At 39.8% G+C, this 22883-nt stretch overlaps 1 protein-coding gene across 3 annotated transcripts in view; it reads right to left on the bottom strand.

Annotated features, from left to right (window-relative positions):
* The window catches only part of Ralgapa2 (Ral GTPase activating protein catalytic subunit alpha 2), a 277458-nt gene that overhangs the window by 109467 nt on the left and 145108 nt on the right, over positions 1–22883 (bottom strand). For all 3 annotated transcript variants that reach the window (XM_036184593.1, XM_036184594.1, XM_036184595.1), the window contains 4 exons: positions 9739–9867; positions 5679–5807; positions 4810–4868; positions 1099–1207 (listed from right to left, as the gene is read on the bottom strand). In XM_036184593.1, coding sequence (XP_036040486.1) covers positions 1099–1207; positions 4810–4868; positions 5679–5807; positions 9739–9867 — 426 coding nt within the window. The remainder of the gene's footprint in view (positions 1–1098; positions 1208–4809; positions 4869–5678; positions 5808–9738; positions 9868–22883) is intronic.

The raw sequence follows: 22883 nt of genomic DNA, 5'->3' as shown, positions 1-22883 counted from the left end.
CTGAGTTTGGTCAGGCAGGGGCCAGACCACAGTGTTCTATTCCAAGGATGAAGAACACTGGGTTGATCAACTCGTGGGCCAAAGAAGACAACACACAGAGGGCAAACAGGGTTGCCACTGGTCTAATAACAACTGCCCAGAATCTGCGTAATCATTGTTACTATCAAGCTTCAAGAAGAGGAAAAAGGGCCAGGACAGATGGTGCAGAGTTTCAATTCAGATTCAGCTGAATCCTCCTACAGTCTGAATAAGCTCCTTCTGTCTCCTGCAATCAGTTCCCTCCTTCACTAGTAAGATGGTACACTTCCCTTGCCACTGAGAACTCCCGCAAAGCCCTCGGCACAGTGTCTGGCAGAGACTCATTGGCTCTGCAAATGTGATAGGAAGAGTGCTGCTAATTACGTCTACTGTTTCTGCACAGGAACCAAGAAGGGCGGGATGCAAGCTCTGCTTTAGGAAGCAGCCTACCTGCACAAGTGGAAGTTCAATTATGTCTTTTAAGCCACACATATCTACTTTCACCACTGACTCTGTCACTCATGCTCGTATTGCCTTGGACTTGGGAGTGGATTTCTCTGGGACTTGATTTCTTCTGGTGTAAAACAGGGACTGTGGTGCTCACCTTGCAGAGCTATTACACGAACTCTAAAAAGCATCTAGAGATTACCAATATTCTAGCTTCATGGGATGCTCAACAAAGCATCAGTAACAAAGCAAAGAAGGACAATACCCACAAATGCCTTATGTTCAGACAGCAGATGAACACCCAGGCTCCTAAGGGGAAGCTGTAGGCTCCTATCTCAGTCATGCCAAAGAGGTCACAGCTTGAAACCTCACTTTCTTAAATCCTAAGATGTCCAGCCACCAGAAGAGACCCAACTGGCCTAGGCTTGGTCCACAAAAGGACAAGAACAGCTGTCAATAATGAGGCAGCCACTGGCAGCCTCGCAGAATATTTACCACGGCACTCAGAATGGGGCTTGTAAGCAACTCTCTATCTAACATAGGGAGCTGCAAAAATGGACTAATTAAAACTAAAAGTGGTTAAAATCCTGGGACAAAGCTTAATGTCAACAAGGCGTTAAGAAATGGGAATACCTTCAAAGTCACACCTATCACATTGATGGCATCCTTCACCTGAGGATGGCTGGCACACTGAGTAAGCTCTTCACAGATCCAGACCCCGAGGGAGCAAATGGCGATACATCTTTCAAAAGAGAAGCAAAAGGAGGAAAACACTCATGAAGTTCAAAATATTTTAAAATGCCAAAGTAAATCTATTACTCAAAGAAGTAACAATTATAGATATACTAACAGAATATTTCCCTTGAGAGAAAAGAAAAAAAAAATTCCAGTGGTCCAGTTTTCAGGATAAACAGAATCACCAATGCTAGTTAGCACTTAAATATTTTACAAAACAAGTGGCAGAATTTCTGTTAACTACCACAATCCATGTCACCCATTTTTGTTGACTCTAAACTGTTATTGTTAAGATAATTTTGAGGAGGAACAAAAGGCATGGAACTTAGATTACTGAAAATTCCTTTATAAAGTGTATAGTATGCATGTCAAATATAAGACAAACACTATATTTTATTTTAAAGTAAAATTCAAAATAAATACATTTTTACTATTATTTCTTCTAAACACCATGCTAGTATGAGCTATTCTTCAAAGAAATGTGACTTTCCATAAATAAAACAAATTAGGGGAAAGGAATTACAAAGATTATATGATAGGCATGAGAAGATTTTTTAAAAATCAGATATATTCCACAAGACTTCAAGTTGAAAACCTGAGTAAATATTTTCATTTTTTGAGATGAAATCTGAGGGTCATCAGGCTTAATAGGGCAGGGGATGTCAAAAGGTACTAGAAGATTCAGTTATGGCTGTGTTACATTTGGATGTTAGGAATTCAATATCTAAGCCTGACTATGCAAGAAATTCATTAAAAAGGCCAGGGAAATAAACTGGAAATGATGGACAAGCAGTATAGACTGACTAGAATGTGTGAGACATGCAGAAAGTCATGGGGAAAGGCTAGGCCCAGACCCAGTCACTGGGTCACTTTAATATGCAGAAATTAGGCAGAGAAGGGGTGTTAGCACAGGGGTCAGGAAAGGAGCAGTGGCCAGAGAAAAGCAGATTCTGTTGCAGGGAACAGGCATTAGAAGTGGGTAAAGGCAGACTAACTACAAGACTTAAAAATCATAGTAAAGTCTCTAGAAAAACCTTTATGAGAACTAAATGGAAATCTAGGACAATGAAATTGACTATGGAAAAGAAAAACTAAAAGCCAAAAAGGAAAAAAAGAGGCAGGAAAAAGGTAATAAACAAGAAAAATGCTTAGGAGTTCCAATTAAAAATAAAATATTAAATAAGATAAAAACACACCCAAAAGATCAATACATATGAACTAAATAAAGTCTCCATTAAAAGACGAGGAGTACACAAATCTATACAATCATAAAATCCAGATACAGCTTTGCAAAGAATCATAAAGAGAATACAAAAAAGCTATTTTGAAAAGATAAAAAGTATACAGTATTGAAATCAGGAGTAGGTAAAGTGATCTCTAAAATAAAACAAACAATCCATAGAAACAAAGAGGGCCATCTAAACATAAATACATTTGACTCACTACAGAGACAGGACGATTCCAAATGCCTATGCAATTAATAACATCATAGCCTTTGACAGGAATTCCAGGAAACAGATTAAGGTACAACAACAAGTGGAAAGCTTTTAACATACCTTTTAGTAAATGATCAAATTAATAAAAACAAAATAAAGTCCAGAAGGAATGCAGAGCATGTGAACCACTGTAAGGTTACATCTGGAACTGTATACCCCATGACTAAAGTACAGTGTGCACATTCTCTTCTTTCTCTTTTTAAATATAGTGGTTTTCATTTTTATTTTATGCTTATAGGTATTTTGGCTGCATGTATATTTGTAGTGCCGAAGGAGGCTAGGAAAGGGTACTGGGTCATTGGGGACTGGGGTTACAGATGATTATGAGCTGCTATGTGGGTGCTAGAATTCAAACCCGAGTCTTCTGGAAGAACAGCAAGTGCTCTTAACTACTGAACTATCTCTCCAGCCCTTATGTACATTCTTTTCAAGAATATATGGGACGTCTGCTAAAACACATGGGGTCCTAAAGCAAATATTAACAACTTTAAATACAGTCATCAAGCACATATTTTGATCTACACTGTAATTACTTGAGACAAAAAAAAAAAGATATAAATAGAGGGTGGAGATGGGACAGGGGTTAAGAGTACTTGTTACTCTTGCAAGGGACTGGGATTCAGTTTCCAGCACCCACATGGTAGCTCACATCCTTGTATAACTCTAGTTCTAGGCAAAACACTAATTCATATAAAATTTAAAAAATAGGTAAGTCTAAAAATTTTTAAAAGATAGAAATGACTATATATTTGGAAATTAATTTAAAAAAACCCTCATGAGCCCATGAAGGAATCATAATGAAAAGTAGAAAAAGTGGAATTAAAAAATACTGCATATTAAAACCTAACAAGATTTGGAAAAGGTAGCCCTTAACAACAAACATGTAGTCTTTAATGCTAAAGGAGAAAAGTTAAAAATACACCAAGTATGCATCTTTAAAAAGCAACAGAAGAATAACCTCACAAACAGAAGAGTATAAAGAAGGAGCCCAAAGCTGAAAATGAAAACAACTCGGGAGAGGAAAAACAAAAACGAACCATTTGACAAGAATAGTAACAGTGATAAATCCAACAAGACTAGCCTTACAGCCAGAGAATACACAAAATATTTCACAGCAAAGATGAGATGGACATCTTCTTGGACACTCATGCTAGTGAGATCTACTAATACACAGGATAGATACAACAGTAATCCTACTGCTGCAAAAGATATTCTGAGTGTGGAGAAGAATACATTCCTTGTTTGTGACTCCCTTGCCTGACACCCAAACAGGGTGAGGGCTTGATGGGATTAGAAAATTATAGATTTTTTGATATAATGTAACTTCCTGAACAAAATATTACCTGAACCAGAATCTATAAATCAAGGTGGGGGTATCTCATACCCAAGTTTAGTTCAATGTTAGCAAACTGGTAATGCATACATAGTTTCTGAAAATGGCAGACTAGGAAAACTGGACTAATCCATCTACTGAAGGTAAGTGAAGTTCAGAAAAATATAAAGGTTACTAAACTTTAAAATCAGCAGAGTTCACAAGACAGTAAAGTTATGGACCAGGACATGTGCTAATTGCCATGAGGCAGTCAGAGGCTGAAGTGGCCTTACAAGGTTGGAAGTTGATTGAGAGGTGGATGTTCTCCTCTCTCAGCATTCCCAGCTTTGGCTGCACCTTGAGAGGAGAGGGAGGCCTAGAAAGCCCCCTATCTTGGTCACATACTGTAGCAGTCTTACATGCTTGGTAGAAACACCCAAATGTTTCTACACATTGCCAAATGTCTCAAGGTACAAATCAGTGTAGAATCTCTGCCCAAAACATACAGCTTTATGAACTGTTGCTTTACTCCTCCTTCTTTCTGAAAACATCACTTATTTCTAATCTTGCATTTTATGTAAAACACAGTATACTCGATCTTACTCTGCATCTTACTCTTTTCTCTCGTAATAATGACATTATAAGCAGCTAAGCACAACATCTTTCTGACATCATACTTACTATACATTTCACTGTGTGTAAGAGAAATGGAAAGGGTCTTTTTTTTTTAAACAGTAACTGTTTAGGCATAAATGTGCATCTTAAAATTCTAACATAGTTTACCTCTTCTTCATCATTTACCTTGCACATTCATTTGGTTCCTCGGTAGCATTCTTCAGTAAAATATTTATGAGGTAATGCTAAAAACACAAAATTCAGTAAATGAAAATGTGATGTCATTGTTGGTTTCCCGAATGTGCTGACCATGTCACAGGCACCCTGGAGCTAGTGAAAGGCCACCTTTCGGGCAACCTTTCCTTCAGAGAGAACTTGGCTCACCTCAGCAAGTGCCTCCCTGGGTAACTGAGCCAGCCTGCAGCACAGCATTTCTAGGGATCCAGTGGAAATCAAGCAAAGCATTTGAGACTTCCAGATAGGAAAATCTCCATTTTATTTTGATTGGATTACACACTGCACATTGAATTACAGATTATAATCAGGGTTACAGATTGATTGACTGGTGCTGGGGCTTTCTTTTTGCTTCAAATGTCAGCTGAAGACAGAAAAAAAATGCTTACTTTTATTCCCCAAGAAATCATTTGAAATTTCAGGTTATTAGTAGCATTTAATCAGGCCAGCAATGGGATTGAATATTTAGCTTACTGGAATTATTTCTTATAAATTCATTTGCTACACTAATGCAGCATAACTAAGCCAACAGAATTACTACAAATGATGATTCATTACATAATTATGATCTCTAGGAACAATAAACAGAACTAATAATAATAATTAAAAAAAAAAAAACACCAGAGGAACAGGGCTCTCAGGTCTAAGTGCAATATGCTGTGAATGTGATACATTCACAGTTCACACAACTCACTTCTGAAAATAACTACTGAAGTTTTCAAAAGAAACAGCAAATGTCAGGGAAATAGATCAGTGCATAGTATGGGAGATGGTGATGGAACTCCAGCCGTAGATACTAAACTCATGATTCAGCTACGTACCTTGACATCTTCAGTTCCAGGGATGATCTCACTCACTTCTGGCACTGACTGCAGCAGAGGGATTTCCCGGTAGGTATTTGGGAAGCAGACGAGGGAACCAAGGAGTGTGAGAGCTTCTGAACGGGGCACCTGCACACGAGAAGGGAAACACGGAGTTTCTTTACACAGGCTGGAAGCTTAAAGAACACGTTTTACTTTGTTCTGGTTTTGAGAGAGAATCTTTATTTTTCATTCTAGATATGAAGCACTAAACTATTTATGGTTATTTTCCTGGTGGATATTTAGGCACGAGAAGTTTGTCTAACTAAATGAAGAGGCAAATTTCCAGGGAATGGAAAACATCTCTACATTTGATGTAAACAAGCGTTATGAAAACCGGTCTACAGACCATTCAGAGTTAGAATGGCAAACGGCTCTGTCATGGCTGTTTAAAATCAGTTCAGTGTTTGTGATCTAGACAGAGCAGGGTAAATGAGAATGACCTAGCATTGTTTTTCAAGTAAAAAGCAAGGGCATTCATAAGGAGACAAGTTGGAGAGATGGGGGAAGAGTGGTGCCAGCTGGGAATGGAGTAGAGGCATCAGGGAGAGAGTCAGAAGCACGCTTTGTTTTGTTTTTACATATGAAGGTTTGGAGTGACTGCTGGGAACTGTTAAGGTTTGCTAAAGTCAGGCATGGTAAGTACTTTGGCTAATGACCTCCATGGTACACACCCAGTGGACACCTCCAGTCTCAATCTTCTCTGACCTCAGAGGCATCTGATACAGCTTACAGCTCACAGCTCCCTTGCAGTAGGAGCACTTTTATCACAGGGCTTCTGGGACACTTTCCAAAGAGACTGACAGTTGCCCTCACTGGAACTGCCCATTTCTTTACCACCTAACTTTGGGGTGTTGGCAGTAGTTTTTGTCCTCTTCACTCATAGCTCCATACTCAACAAAAGAGCAATATAGACCCGGGGCTCCCTGCTGTGAGCTGCTATACAGTATTCCACGGCGTGTAAGTGCACATTATTATTTTTGCTCTGTTGCTAATGCTTATTTGGATTGGTTCTAGTTTTGGATTAAATATGGCTGTTGTGTGGATGCACATACTTCTCTCTTTAGTTGCCCTGGCAAGAAGGGATCTCTCACATTCCTGATTAACTGTGATACCTAAAAACTCTGGCTGAGCAGGTGTATTCCATCCAAGCACCTCTCACCAGGTGCACAGCTTTAAACCTCCCATTTACACAGGAAAGCAATTCAAAGAATCACTCTCTCCTTTATATAACTGTTATATTCATATTCTCTCTGTTTAACACACCATTTGGGAAAGCTATTGTTTCTTCATCACTGAGGTATGACAGATAAAATTATATTTAAGGCAATGGTTCTCAAGCCGTGGATCTCGGCCACTTTGGGGGTTGCATATCAGATATTTACATTAAGATTCATACCAATAGCAAAATTATAGTTATGAAGTATCAATGGAATAATTTTATGGTAGGAGGAGTGGATCACCACAACACGAGGAACTGTATCAAAGGGCTGCAGCATTAGGAAGGTTGAGAACCACTGATTTAAGGGGTATAACATATGTATGTCTGTGTATATAGTTAAAAGCACACACATTGTAAAATGAAAGCTACAATTAAGCTTTATTAACCTATCTATCATCTCAGAGAGCATTCCTTGTTCATGGAGGAACACTCTCTTGATAAATTCACAATATAGTATTTCTAACTATGATCGTCATTTTGTACAAGAGGTTTCAAAAACTCACCAAAACTTTCTACACTGACCAATATCACTCCATTTACTTCCCAGCCCTTAAGCAAACACCAGACTACTCTTTGTTTGTATTCATTTGACTTTTAAGAGTTCACATGTCACAGAGATGATGCAGGACCATGTCTGGCTTATTTCCCAGGCAAAGTGGCCTCTGGAACCACTCATGTTGTCAAAGAGACAAGATTTTTTTAAGGTTGAAGAATATTCTACTATATGTGTCACATCTGTTCACCCACATATGTACACACTGTAATTTGTTACTCTAACTAGCTAACTGAGAATAACGCTGCAGTGAACATGAGAGGCAGCTCACCTTTCCATATGCAGATTCTACTTCCTTTGACCATACATCTCAGTAGAATTATCAGATCGCTTAATGATTTTATTAATTTGTGGAATATTCCTTTACACTGTGTGGATATATGTCACTGTGATTGGTTTAATAAAAGAGCTAAATGGCCAGTAGCTAGACAGGATTTTCAGGGCAGAGAGAATGCTGGGAAGAAGGGCGGAGTCTGAGGGTCTTGAGCCAGATGCAAAGAAGCAGCATGGAAAGTACATAAATGAGGTAAATGAACCTGGAGACAGCACATAGATTAATAGAAATGGATAAAGTTATAAGAGACAGCTTTTTAAAAAGCCTAAGGCATCAGCTGAGATTTCATAATTAATAAGGCGTCTCTGGGTGGTTATTTGGGAACCAGCAGTCCCAATGAAAAACTCTGCCTACATTAATCTTTTAAGGTCATTCTATTTTCAACAATGGCTGTACCAATTTACATTCCCACCAAGAGTATACAAGGATTCCATTTCCTCCATATCTTTGACAACATTTATTTTCCTTTGTGACGACAGCAACTCTTACAATGGAAATTATTATCTTCTGGTTTTATTTTGCATTTCTGATTAAAGATGTTGAGTATGTTTTTATATGCCCATCAACCAATGTATGTCTGGAAGGTTACTTTAAATAGCTCACCTAGTCAAAAGATCCATGTAGACAGGGAGCTTACCATGTGTGGTGCTATTCTATAAATGGCTGTAGCATGTTCTACAGAAAAACTCCTAGCAGGTAATAAAATTCTAACAACATATGATTCTCTTGCCTGTGTCTTGTAATTTTTTTTTTTCAGTGCCAACTTGAAGGGTTAACCCTTAACAAGAAGGTTCTTTGGAGATGATTTTCCCTAAGCCAGAAATAAAATGAGAAAAGTTGTCACATATTTAAAGAAATTCAACATTTTTCTTCCTCATTTTTTCCTTTTCTTATTCTTCCCTTTTGTTCTTATCTCTTTCTTTCTCTTTATTTTTTAATTTAGCCTTAGAAGAAAACATTAGGGCATTAAGACACAATCACAAATTATTAAGTATTAACCACCCCTTAATGGAAAGTGAAAGGTGAACCATGTATCAGACAAAATTAAGCATCCTGACTACTCATACTGACTTCATGTAAATCCCTGGCAACTACAAAATACTCATCGTCTTTACGGGGTTTGAGGGTGGTGACTCACTAGATCAATAGTTTGTACATACAGCACAAGTGGAAAAAGCATTTTAAATCTAAGTGGAAGTGCTGTCCCACAGTCCTGAGACACTGCCTGAACAGTGCAGGTAAAGAGGATGGGTATAACTTCCTCTTGTGGCCCCTGATGCTCAGTAAGCCCATTTGCTTCTAATTTAGTAGGAGAATTAGTAGTACAACAATTTCAGAGTTTCCCCACATATTATTATGACTATATACTCATTACTGGTTAAAAAAATTAGTATTCTAAGATTCTAAGGAAATATTTTCGGGGATAGGGTGTATCTCAGTGGTAGAATGCCAGTTTAACATACAAGAGGCCCTGGATTTGATCCCAAGGACCACAGACTTCCATTTCTTTCTATAAAACTCACAGTAACCACACTAAATTTAACAAAACAACAACACATTACTTTGAACATACAATTCAAATTCTCTCTTTACTGCATTTATGTCCATAATGCCATTTACAGGCAAATACTTATAAGGGTCTGTAAGATAGGCCCTGCTTTCGTATAAATGTGCTGACATATTAGTGGGGATATGATTTCTCACACTTTGGCCTTTTGATGAAACGCCTTTCCAGTACCAGTATGTCATCTTATCCTACAATTTCACAGATCAGCTGCCAGGGTATCTACTCTGAGAGCCCAGTTTCACATTGCACTAATGAGTCAACACCTGTTAGAGTGGAGAAATCTGAGCCTTGTTAGCAATTGTGAAGTCTCCCAGGAGCTGGGATGCTGAACATTGTCATACTCACCGCCAACATGTCTGTACTGAGGACCCTGGCAGCAGCAGTGATAAAATCCCCCACCAGCATTGAGAAACCAGGCAAACCCAGGGAGAAAAAGCGGGGTGAACAGTTCCTTATAATAGTGTTTAAGACATCCTGAAAAGGAAAATAAGAAAACGCAACTGTAATTTTAAGAACAAAATTCCAAAGAGGTTTCTTTGTGTACATGCATGACCACCATAATATAACAGAGCATGGTGATAGGTTTTTAAACAAAAGAGTGCAGGGGGTGCATAATTCCAATGGTTCCTGTATACATCTCTTGCAACAAACTGTAAGATGACTTATCCAAAACCCATCCTGTGGCATTGAGGCTCGCTAAACATCTGTCCTGTATCCCACTTGACAGTGGGCTCCTCGGACAAGCTACAGGACTGCTGAGATAGACATATAAATAAAACCCACAAACACCCATAAAATAAAAACTGGGCTCTGTCTTCAGCTTCAATCCCCAGAGGCTAAAATATATTATTAGTAAATCTTATAGGCAAAGAAATAGAGGTTTCAGGCACTAAGAAATAGGAGCATGGGCAGTGCTAAGGTAATGCTCTTACATGCATGAGGTACTGAGGTCAGGGTGTTGCCACAGATCTGATGTGCCCAGGAGGTGCAAACACAAAGCTAACAGCAGCCATTTGCCAGAGCTCGGCATCAGGAGCATCTCCCCGCCAGCTCTCCATCCTGTGTCTATAATGGACTCCTGTGGAGGGCTGGCTGGCCCTCAACCCTCATTCCCGCCTGTGCCGGATCAGATCAACCACAGGACAGTGTTCACACCATCATGGCCAGGCCCCCCTCTAAAGCCATCTGTGTGAGTGAGTGCATGTATAAGTGGAGTTAGAATGAAACTACAATCTTCTTTACACAGATTCTAGCCAGGCACACAAATCAAACAATCCACCACAAGGAAGAACTTCAGTTATGTGACTTGCCATCATGGAACCAATAGTTAGTGTCAATATACAAGTAAATAGCAAAACATAAGAACCTTGGCTGTCCATGTGGGTATCTGAATAAACCCTTCAAAATAGTCCTGACTTAACTATTAAATTAGAGCAAAACATAGCCACATGCTAATTTCCAAAGTTATCTTAGGGCTTTCATAAGATTCACCTCATTCCACAATTTGTCTTCTTAAACACAACTTACATGTGGTCACAAAACATTCTCCCAAGACGTTTTTCTTAGAGTAGAACCATTTAATTCATTCATTATTTATATAAATAATACTATTTCTATGCTTCAAATGATCATAGGATACTTAATATTTTAGTGTTCACATATGATAAGCATTTAGCTTAAAACTTAAGTTTTGGCATTTTGGTCGACTTTTTCTTACACAAAAATGAACAGATAAACATGATTTACAGATAAAAGTGAGGTAGATAGATGGATAGATAGATGATAGATAGAGATATAAAAGGAAGGAATGGAAGAAAAACCAGAACCACGGTTTTTCCCCAGTTAATATTTAAGCCTGCTTTAATCATGTCCTGCGATACACTTTAGGGTTCCTATCAGCCAAGACAAACATTCTCTGAGCTGAGCAGATGGATGCTGCAGGTTAGAAAGTGTATGGTAGACTTAGGCTCCAGGAGTGGAACAAAAGATCTACCTTTTTCATAATTAAGCTTCTGATTAATGCCCGGGGCTCCTCACCACACACCTGTAATTACTCACAGAGGTATGCATTGTGTTGGGGCCTTGTCTCAGAATATCAGGCATCAAGCTATCTAGCAGCAGATGGAAGCACATTTCTGTTGACATATGCTGCAATGAAAGGATTCGTACAAACCTGGCTAGCAAGGTAGCAGAATGCCATGCATCTGAAGATTAATAATGCAAACAGCCATGATGTTAGCTTTGTTATGTTTGCGTTAATTCCATCTGTTGAGATGAGGAGCTAAAACCCTGAAGCCTATGGGTTTTTAAAATCTTTAGCACACACTAAACTAACTCAAACGAGCCATTTTCACCACTGGAATTTAGAATTTTGGTTTAAAGATGGTTTTCTGGAATAGGTTTTTGGGAATTGGGAACTGAATCCTTTAGCAAGCTGAAACTGTAATTTGTAAAACTTGCTTCATTGGTACATATACATAAAGACCCAGAAAACAAACAAACAACCACATTCAGAAGAAACTACAAACTTGTCACCGGTGCTAACGATGGCAGATACACATGTTGTTGAGATAAAGTCACAGGGCTCACCCAGTCCCTGGACCTGGGCCAGTGACTTCAACCGAACCTGCTTCTGTGGGCAAAGAGAGGGTTAGGAGAGGGACAGTGACAGATGGCAAGCCTACCCTACTTGCCACCCAGGGAAGACAGAGCCTGTGGGGACAGTGTGCCTCTGCTGTAGTCACCAATGACAGCACTGGGGCAGGTTAATGTGGGGGTTAAAGAGGGGGCCACAGGACCAGTCAGCCAAATTACTGCCACATGCTGGCTTACTTTGCTTATCTACACTGAAATGGAGCAGTCCAAAGGGTCTATCTTTGAGATAACACTTTAAAATTAGGAATAGCCACATGGTACTCAGGAGTGCATCTGCCATCCATGTTCCCAACAGAGGGCCATCCACGATGAGCTCCATTCATTTCTAATTCATAGAAAAATCATTCTTTCACCCCACTCCCACCTCGAGGTATTAAGATCAGTCTTTGGAAATATAAAACAAAATCCTCCAGCCTCAGCTAGTTTATTCTCAGTCGACAGGGCTTTACATACGAACAACACAGGATGGCGGTCACCATACAGCGTCACGTGAGGAGCAGCTCTTATGCCCTTTGTACTACCCTCCCTTTAAAGCATGCCTTGCCTAATAGGTGCTTCACTTTTGTGGAACTTAAAATTATACTGAAAAATGATTAATTTCTGTCAGAAACAGAATATACTCCTTAAAACCAATATAATATTAACAAGCAAATGATGCCAAATTTCTTGCTAAAACCATCATTAGCTGCCAGAAGCTTTTAGTTTGTGACAGGTACCACTCTTTGAAAACAGTGGTTTGCAATGCCACGGGGCCCATAGCAGTCCACCACGGCCCACAACCTCCACCTAGCCTGAGAATGTCATAACGACAGACTGTGATGGATGGGGAAAGGGTCTGTTATTCTCACCGTGTGATTCCTTCTCTCAAGGCTACGTACACTGTAACCACTGCTGGGAAATTTTCCTGTGTTCAAACTCTCCCTATGAAGAACCCTAGAAGTGGGGCCACAAGACCTGAGTTAGAGACTGTGGGCTGTCCCCGAAACAGCATGTTTCTGTCTTCCCTAAGAGGGGACGATCCCTCCTTAATTAGCAGTAGGCAGTGGGATGCCGATATGAATAGACGCTTTATGGAGGCTTTCAATGGCCATGCAGAAGTAAACAGTGTTGTAAGCAAACAGTGTTTTTCAAAAGGGAAGGATTTTTACTTCATAGAACTTACTTCATAGGTTTAGTTTGTACAGTTTGCTGAATGAATGTTTAATGATTTATAGAGGAAGGGTATCTTAAAACATTTCAGAGATAACACGGACAAGTCTCTTTGATCATACATTACACGAGAAATTAAAAAGCTCCAGCAATTGGTTCCCTAAAACAAATAGGTTTCTTCTATACATTCTAAACAGACTAAACAAGACGTTAAACTAAACAGGCTTAGTGGTAAATGGAGTCTGGAACAGGACTCAGGCTTTTCTTAAGTTGACTAGGATGGAGCAGACAAACTCTGTTTTGCTGGAAAGAAACCACCCTGTGACTGTGGCCACATGGTAAACAGGACACACAGTGGCATTTTCTCCTGTTTAAGAGACAGGTCCACGTGTGAGCTCCATGTTGAGCGCTTTCGAAAGCAAGACTGTAAGACGATAATTGTGGCTTTGCAGCTTATCACAAGGTTCAGGCTTATGAGAAAGCGACTGGTGAGAACATCTGTCTCTTATCACTGATCTTGCAAAAAAATCAGGTAATTCAAACAGAGGCGTGTTGTTTCCTCTCCTCCAAAGCACAGTTCTATAAACACAAACTACATCCAGCCCCTCAAATGAATCGCTTTAATTGAATGCTATGTACACAGTAACTGGAAAAACTATAAGTGATAAGGAAAACATATGGTGACGGCAGCACAAATTGGCTTACTCATTCTGCACAGGGCTGCTTCTTTAGTTCTTATAATTGACCTTTAGAATGACAAATGTGTAAAATAATTTTGTTTATTACAGCCCTAAACCTTCCAACAATTACACAAAATGAAAATTTAAAAGGAAGGATTCCTTCTGGAAGCATTTCCATTGTTTACATAATTGCACAGCTATAATTTAGTGCTCGTGTTGTTATGGAAAATAAAAAAGGGCCATTACTAGACATTTCAATTCAAAATATTGCACAGTAGTGTCAAAAATGGGGGCAAATGTTCACTTGAGCACAGTTTAAAATGGGTTAACCCTGTGTGTCTAATGTCTCGGCACAGCACTCATTGAAACACAAACGTGCAGAAGTTGCCATCCTTCTTGCATTGGCGACGCTGTGGCTGTGCTTTCACACCAATCACATGTATATTTTTCACTTAATATTTGCTCATGACCTAGCAGATGATGGCTGTAACACAATAGCCAGCCATCTGTCTCCCAGCCTTTCTTTGGAGGACTTGTGACCGCTTCTCCAGAGCAAACAGATCTGGTTATCCTACCTAAAGTCACTTAGGCCCTCTGTGAGGCTAAGCAGTCATCAAGAAATAAAATCTGTGTGTGCAAAACCATTTAACTCCTCATTTGACTTTTCCCTTTAAGAAATGCTACACAGTAAAATGATTTCATTGCTACTTTACAGGGCACCTATCTTTTTTTCTAGTGTAGACCACAAGAACCTTTTATTTGGTACCATGGAAACTCTTGGGATTTGTGTATCCCAGAAACCTGGGTAACTAAAAAGACATGACTCATTCCACACTTGGAAATAACACAGAAATACTTTTCACATTAAGTGTGGATATAATTTAAATTAACAACAGCCACAATCACAACCCTTTAGTACCTTCAGGACACATTTGCAAATGTCAGCTATGGCCGGATGTAGCTATCCTAATAGATCAGGAGCCTTCGAATTCTAGACCCGGCCCTCTCTTCTCTGCTAGTGGCTTTCTGCTCCCTCAGCTTTGAGTATAAGAACATTGTTTTAGAGACCATATCTGACCTCTGGTGACAAAAATAAAACCTTGGTCATTATGCACCTCCCATCCCACAACACCCCAACAAAGCATGGCAGACATGGCACCAGTTTGAAACTGCAAATTACTCTCTAGATCTGAGCCAAATGATGCGTGGTATATGCCACACGTTTTCTGTGTAAATGGCCAAGTGGGATGCAATTGATTTGGAGAAAAGCAGCAGATTTTCAAAATGTGACTTCTGATACTGTTACTAAAGCCCGATAAAACAGGCAGACTAGAATAACTGGGCTCAGTGGCTTGTGACTCAAACACATCTTGAGCTCTGTGCCCTGCGGAATGCTGTGACATAGAGTTTCCAGGACAGTGGCATGCACAGCAGAAGGGAAGTGGGGTGTGTGAAAGACACTTCTGAAGGCAGAGAGCTTCTCTGCCAGTTGCACCGTAATGATTGGGCAGGGGGCACAAGGCAGCCTGCAAGCCCAAAGGAGGCATCTCAAAACTTGTTTATACCTGCTTTACAACTAACCCTGCATCTGCCAAGGAAAGCTCTCCTGCCTTGGAAAAGCAAGACTGGCAGCTTTGAAACACGGTATATAATTTTATTTTATAGTGGAGTTGAAGAGTCACCAGCCCTGTCTCAAATGCTGCTTCTTTTTTTCTATTTGTAACTTTATTAAATACTTCATATGTAATAAAATCCATCCTATAATGTGTATAAAATAGCTTCTAGTGTAGTCCCAGAATTGAGCAAACATCACCACCATCTAACTTGAGAACATTTTCATCACTCCCAAATGAAACCCATTGTCCATTAGCAGCCACTCCCTGCTTCCCTCTGTCTAAGTACCGGCAACCACTAATCTGCCGTCTGTCTGTGGATTTGCTAGCTCTGGGCATTTCAGAATATGGAATATTAGAGTGTGTAGCATTTTTACCTAGCTTCTGCCACTTAACATGTTTTCAGGGTTTACCCTGTTTTATTTTTCATTTGTTTTTGAGATAGTGTCCACGTAGCCCAGGCTGACCTCAAATTTACTATGTGCTGATGCTGGCCTTAAATTTCTGATACTCCTCTGCCTGTATCTCAGAACTGCTGGGATTATAAGCATAGGCTAACATGTCTGGCATGACTTTATAAAAATAAATAATACTCTATTATGTCGATAGTCTTCATTTTCTCTTTTATTTTTGAGACTGGGTCTCATGTAGTCAAGGTTCCAGTAATCCTCCTGCCTCAGTCTTCTGAGGGCTAGATTTCAAGTGTGCGCACCACACCTGCCATGCTTAGTATGTTATTAGTTGGTGGGCATGTGCACTGCTTCTCCCTTGGTGCTTGTCAACAGTACTGCTATAAAGATGTGTGGACTCTCGGAGGCCGGCTTCTCGGAGTTAGCTCACAGTGGAACTGGCACTTCTGTGAACTGTGTGCTTATGTTCTGAGGGGCTGATTGTTTCCCACAGCAGCTCTTCCCCTTTATATTCTCACCAGAAAAGTTCAAGGATTCTTCCGTTCTTGTTACAATTATTTTCCCTTTTAAGGAAATTACCTTAACAGCCACCTTAGTGAATGTGAAGTGGTACCTTGTAGTTTTGATTTACATTTCTCTGTGACTGATTGTTCACCATAATTTCCTGTGTCTGTGGCCATGTTGATGTCTTCTTTGGAGAAGTCTTAGTTTATTCAAACCCTCCATTCTTTTATATTGGGGCCACTGATTTGCAGTTGAATTGCGGTGCTTCCTCCTACATTCTGGCAGGTGACCTTTACCAGGCATGTGATTTATAAATATATTTTTAAACCATTTTGTGAGTCATCTTTTTACTTGTGTGGTATGTCCTTTGATGCATGTAGATTTTAATTTTGGTAAAGGACAACTTATATTCTCCTCTTTTCTCTTGTTGCTTGTCATTGACAAGCCTTTAGTGTCAGTTCCAAGATAGTCACTATTTCCTGTTTCACTTTCCACTAAAAACATTATAGCTTTAGCTCTGACACATCATTTAGACCATTGATTCACTATGAGTCAAACTTTGTATATGGTGTGAGGTTGAGATGGAGACTAATTTCATCGTGTGGGGGGGGGTATTGCAGTGTATCATGTGTGTGTGTGTATGTGTGTGTGTGTGTGTGTGTGTGTGTGTGTGTGTGTGTGTGTGTATGTATGTATGTATGTATGTATGGCCATATACATGCATAGAGAGACCAGAGGAGATATTAGGCGGCCTGTTCTACACTCTCTATTTTACTGTTCTGAGACAAGGCCTTTCACACTGATTGCAAGATAGTCCCAAAGATCCTCTTGTCTCTGCCTCCAACAGCATTGGGGTTATAGTCAAGTGTGGCACTGCCCAGCTTTTCACATGGGTGCTGGAATCTGAACTCAGGTCCTCATGCTTATATAGTAAGTACTCTTACCCCATGAGCCATCTATGAAGGACCTCATTTTATCCCTTTCTATGAAGAGTCCAATTGTACCAGCATCATGAGAAGAAATTATTTCTTCCTCACTGTATTATTTTTGCACCTACATAAAAAATTAATCAACCATAGGCACATGTATTTCCTTCCATACTCTTAATTCTACTTTATTGCTGTATAGGTCTAACCACTTACTAATACTATATTACTATTATAGTATTAATACTGTTTTAGAAGTTTTGAAATCAGAAGCTATGAGCTCATACTATTCTTTTAAAAATATTATTTTGTCTACTCAGAACTCCCTGCAATTCCATGGAAATTTGGATCAGCTTTTATACTTATGCAAAAGAAGTTACTGGGATAATAATGATTGTGTTTAATCTGCAGACCAGTTTTGAAAGTATTGTTGATATTGTCTTCAGAGCTAGAAATATGGGCCATTTTTCATGTTTCTATATAATTTTAATTTTCAATAGTAGCACACACAAATTGTTATGTTCATATATTATACTTGCTTGGATAAGTTTATCTCTGGATTTTCATCTTTTAAAACCACTATAAATGGAGTTAATTTCATTTTCAAATTTTCCATCACTGATATTTAGAAATATAATACAGTAGGTTCTTATATATTAACCTTGTATCTTGCAAACTTACAAAATTAACTTATTAGGTCTAATAACTTCTGTGTATTCTATGCATATACATAGAATAATGTACATAATATGTATGTATATAAGAATATACATTATATATGTGTATATTTTCTTAATTACTTGTTCTAAGCAATTAGGAGACTGCAGGAGTTGAGAGGTAAATTTTGGCTAACACCTTGATTGGATTAAGAGGCAATAGAACGTTAATGAAGCACACCTTCAGGTGTGCCTGTGAGGCATTTCCAGTGAGAGAAGCTTGTTTCCCCAATTGAAGAAAAGGTGGGGAAGGATAGAGTGAGCTTCCTATTCAACCACAGACCACGCTGTTTGTGCCACCATGTCTTCCTAGCCACTGGGGACTGTATTTCTCTGAACTGTGAGCCAAAATAAATTCTTCCTCATTTACATGTTTGGTCACAGTGAGGAGAAAAGTAACTAACAGGACACTTGGGAATAGAAGTGGGGAAAACCCACACCCTTGATTTGCTCTTCATCATTAGAGGAATGTAGTAGTTTAAAAGGGTAGTGTGTTATTTCTTTGGTGGGAAGACAGCCAGACACAATGAAGTGACATCTAAACCCAGACAAATCTGCATTCAAAAGTTTTGAGAAGTGGCAAATTAGTGCTTTTCACAAGAATGTGTACACAGTACTGTGTGATCAGCACCACCAAGAGAGAGTTTACCTTCTACCATTTGACCCAGTTAATTTCCTTAGCCCTAGTTCTCAGACACATGAACCAGACATAAAATCACTTAATCCTGACCAACAGAACAACTCCATGCTAATTGCTCAAGGGTCATGAGGTTACTGCTGTCTTTCATGTGTCCTTCCTTCAATAGGCAGGTCATACCCCACTAGGAGACTGACAGGAAGATGGCAAACCCATTAGAAAATTCTAGCATTTTTTAATTCCTTATAATGAAAGCTACTGAGGGTCACAGAAAGAAGTGACTTATGAGGTGCATAAATAGGACCTTGAAGATACTGGCCTACCAATATCTCAGTCATCACCCCGTAAGCCTCAAATCCACAACACTGCAGTTTGTACAACAGGCTGGCTTAATGAGGTTGATGCAGATGCAAAAGAGCAGTTATTAACTCCTCAAACGAGACCTCCGTAAACGAGGGCTGCAACAAGCTGTTACCAACAAATGAGGGCAGTGGGAGGGGCTTGGCTATAGCACTCTCTAAACACTGGACACAGAGACAGTCCACTGAAAGAACACTAGACCTGATGGCCAAAGCTGAGGGACAGGCAGGTAGACACTGCCAAGGAAATTCCTAGGGCCCAGAAATCAGGGTCGGAGGCTGAAAGACACTTGTTCTTTGGGAGTTATCTAACTTCTTGTTTTAGTACAGTCTTTGTTCCCCTTTGCCTGACTCCTGTGCAGCCTTTTATAATGTTCTCCAGAGGAGGTAAAAGCAAAGGGTCACGTGATCACCATCACAGATGACAGGATGGTTACAAATGTATTTTGATAAACAAAAAAAATGCCTTTAGTGCATTATCATGTAAACAATAATAGGATTAAGAAAAAATAATGATGAACACGGTGGTGCATGTCTTTAATCTCAGCCCTCAAGGGCAGAGGTGGGTGGATTTCTATGAGTTCAAGGCCAGCCTGGTCTACATACTGAGTTTCAGATTATCCAAAAAATACATAGTGAGACCTCATCTCAAAAAACAAACTAACTGGGGCTGGAGAGATGGCTCAGTGGTAAAGAACACTGACTGCTCTTTGAGAGGACATGGGTTCAATTCCCAGCTCACACATGGCAGCTCACAACAATCTGTAATTACAGTTCCGGGGATCTGACAGCCTCACATGGACATATATGTAGGAAAACAACAATGCTATATATATATATATATATAATTATATATACAATGCACACAAAATAAAAAAATAATTAAAAAAACTAACAAAGGAAAAGAATTGCCAAAATAAGAAAAATAAGCCATATAATTAATACAGGTCCTAACAAGAAAGGCAACTAGACTAGTCACAGGTTGACTGTTCACCCTGTCAGAGGAATGCCTCAGTTTCTATCCTTAGAATGTTAAAAAGAAATTAGTGGGTGATGCACACCTTTAATCCCAGCACTATGTGAGTTCAAGGCTAGCCTGAGCTACACTGCAAGTTCCAGGACATCTAGGACTATATAGAAAGGCCCCTGTCTCAAAACAATAACAAAAACAAAAGAAATTATTGGATGAAATCACAGCCTTCACACAGTTAGGTTCTGCCTATTGTCACTAGGCACAAGGATGCAGTTAAGATTTAGTGCGTATTGCCAAAGGTAGACAGACACTGAGTAAAGTAACCATTTCATCCTAATGGTGAGTCCAAATTGGACCCAGCTGCACACATGCATTACACTAGAGTGGAGGAAAATCAGTTGGGAAAGAGCATTCCTACTGAATTTAAGCAATAAGGTATTTCATTTATTCCTCTGCAACCATGAAAACTTGGAAAAGAAAAAAAATCTAGATCTACATTCAATCGTTTCACTTCACAGAAACAGAGATCAATCAAAGTCAGTGGCTACTAGTGGCAAGGTTTAGACATAAAAGCATGCTCCCCTTTCAATGTTAATTCAGTGTCAATGGAACACCATTTGAAATGTGTCCATAAAACAGAGCACAGGACCATCCCAAGGACCCAATTTAGCTCTGAAATATGAATTGTGCTTTCACCTTATCTGCTTTCCATAAGCAACATTTAAAGATGCACCCAGGAGTTAGAGAGGAGGCTTAGTAAGAGGAGTGTTTATCCTGCAAGTTTGAAGATGTGAGTTTGGATCCCCAGAGCCCATAAAAAAAAACAGGCTGTGGTGGCACAAGTTTCTAACTCCACAATTTGTAACTGTGAGATGGGAGACAAAGACAGGAGCCTTCCTAGGAACTCACAGGCCAGCTAACCAGGTGTTAACATGAAGCAGCAGACAACAAAGAGACCCTGTCTCAAACAAGGTAGAAAGAGAGGGCCCACATCCAATCTGATCTCCACACCCATACCATGACACCTGAGCACCTGTAAGAGCATGCATGAACACACACACACACACACACACACACACACACACACACACACACACTACTGAAGTCAGTAAATCCTATAGTTTAAGCCTCCTCCTCTCAAGGAAGGATTATCATAGCAAACTGTCTCATCAAATATTATCTTCAGAAGAAAACCAGGTCTCCCACAAACACCTTCTTCTTAGGATACTGCTGGAGAGAAATTGTGTTGGGTATGCATACTAGTGTGAGGGAAAGCACCAGGGGCAGTCTATGGGGAGAAGCCAAGGCATTTAGTAGGACTCCAACAGGAATGTGAGGTTCCCATCTTTCTTCTCAGAATGAGCACAAGAACATGCAGCAGCTGTGACAGTGTGCATATTCACTGTGCCCCAGCTCTGCTCCAAGGCTCTGAGCTGATGCCATCAAGGGCTTGTTGTCCTGTTTGAACATGCTTCCTTCTCACACTGAAATCAGGAAACAGGCTCTCGGGGTTAGAGGAACGTTAACTTGCCTCATGGCACTGGGTTTTGCTGGACTGTTTCCTGGCCTATACTATAAAGTATTTCTGCTAGAGCTTTCCCTGACTTCTAGTGTGTTCTCAAATAAGAAAAGAAATAAATTTTATAACATGGTTGCTATTCTGTTTTAGTCTAAAAGAACACACAATGTATGCTGTCTAGTTTTCTTGTAAATAAACTATTGCCGGGCAATGGTGGCGTATGCCTTTAATCCCAGCACTTGGGAGGCAGAGGCAGTTGGATCTTTATGAGTTCGAGGTCACCCTGGTCTACAGAGCGAGATCCAGGAAAGGCACAAAGCTACACAGAGAAATCTTGTCTCAAAAAACCAAAAACAAAAAAACAAAAAAACAAAAAAACAAAAAAAAAGGAAAGAAAGAAAGAAAAGAAATATCAGGGCTGGAGAGATGGCTCAGAGGTTAAGAGCACTGACTACTCTTCCAGAGGTCCTGAGTTCAATTCCCAGCAACCACATGGTGGCTCACAACCATCTATAATGAGATCCAGTGCCCTCTTCTGACATGCAGGCAGAACACTGTGTACATAATACATAAATCTTTAAAAAAATAAAATAAAATAAAAAATAAATAAACTATCACCAAAATAAATAGGTAAAAGTTATCTCAGCTGCACAGAGAAGCAAAATTGAAGCCTTCAATATTTCTCTTCTCTTAAAACAAAACAAAAGTGGACCAATGGTCCTTTGGTTACAGCCCATAGACTACTCTACGGATGTGGCCTGAAGATTCTCAGGCAAGTTTCTGCTTGTACAAGAGAATGATCACCTGTTTTTGTTTTTGCCTTTTGCAATTTAATTTGGGTTAGTATAAAGAGCTCACAAGAATGGTTGGATTGTGCCAGGTGGTGGTGGTGCATGCCTTTAGTCCCAGCACTCGGGAGGTAGAGCCAGGCGGATCTCTTTGAGTTGAGGCTAGACTGATCTACAGAGCGAGATCCAGGACAGGCACCAAAACTACCCTGTCTTGAAAAAAAAAAGGTTGGATTTGGGGAGAAAAATGCTTTAAAGAGGGCTGGAGTGATCTAGAGGAGGTAAGAAAGAGAGTTTGCTGTTCCTGTAGAGGACTGAGTGTGGTTCCAGCACCCATGTCACACAGCACACAGATTATAATTGCTTGTAGCTCCAGCTCCAGAGGATCTGATGTATGCATCTGACCCCTGAAGGCACCTGTACACATCTCTCTCTCTCTCTCTCTCTCTCTCTCTCTCTCTCTCTCTCTCTCTCTCACACACACACACACACACACACACACACACACACACACACAGAGTGTTCTGGAATATAGTGTAAGATCACATTTGTTTATGCTCT

This window comes from Onychomys torridus, chromosome 4 (assembly GCF_903995425.1).
Source record: "Onychomys torridus chromosome 4, mOncTor1.1, whole genome shotgun sequence".
NCBI classification, from domain to species: Eukaryota; Metazoa; Chordata; class Mammalia; order Rodentia; family Cricetidae; genus Onychomys; species Onychomys torridus.
Note: the sequence above shows the minus strand (reverse complement) of the source record. Positions and strands in the feature narration are given on the sequence as shown.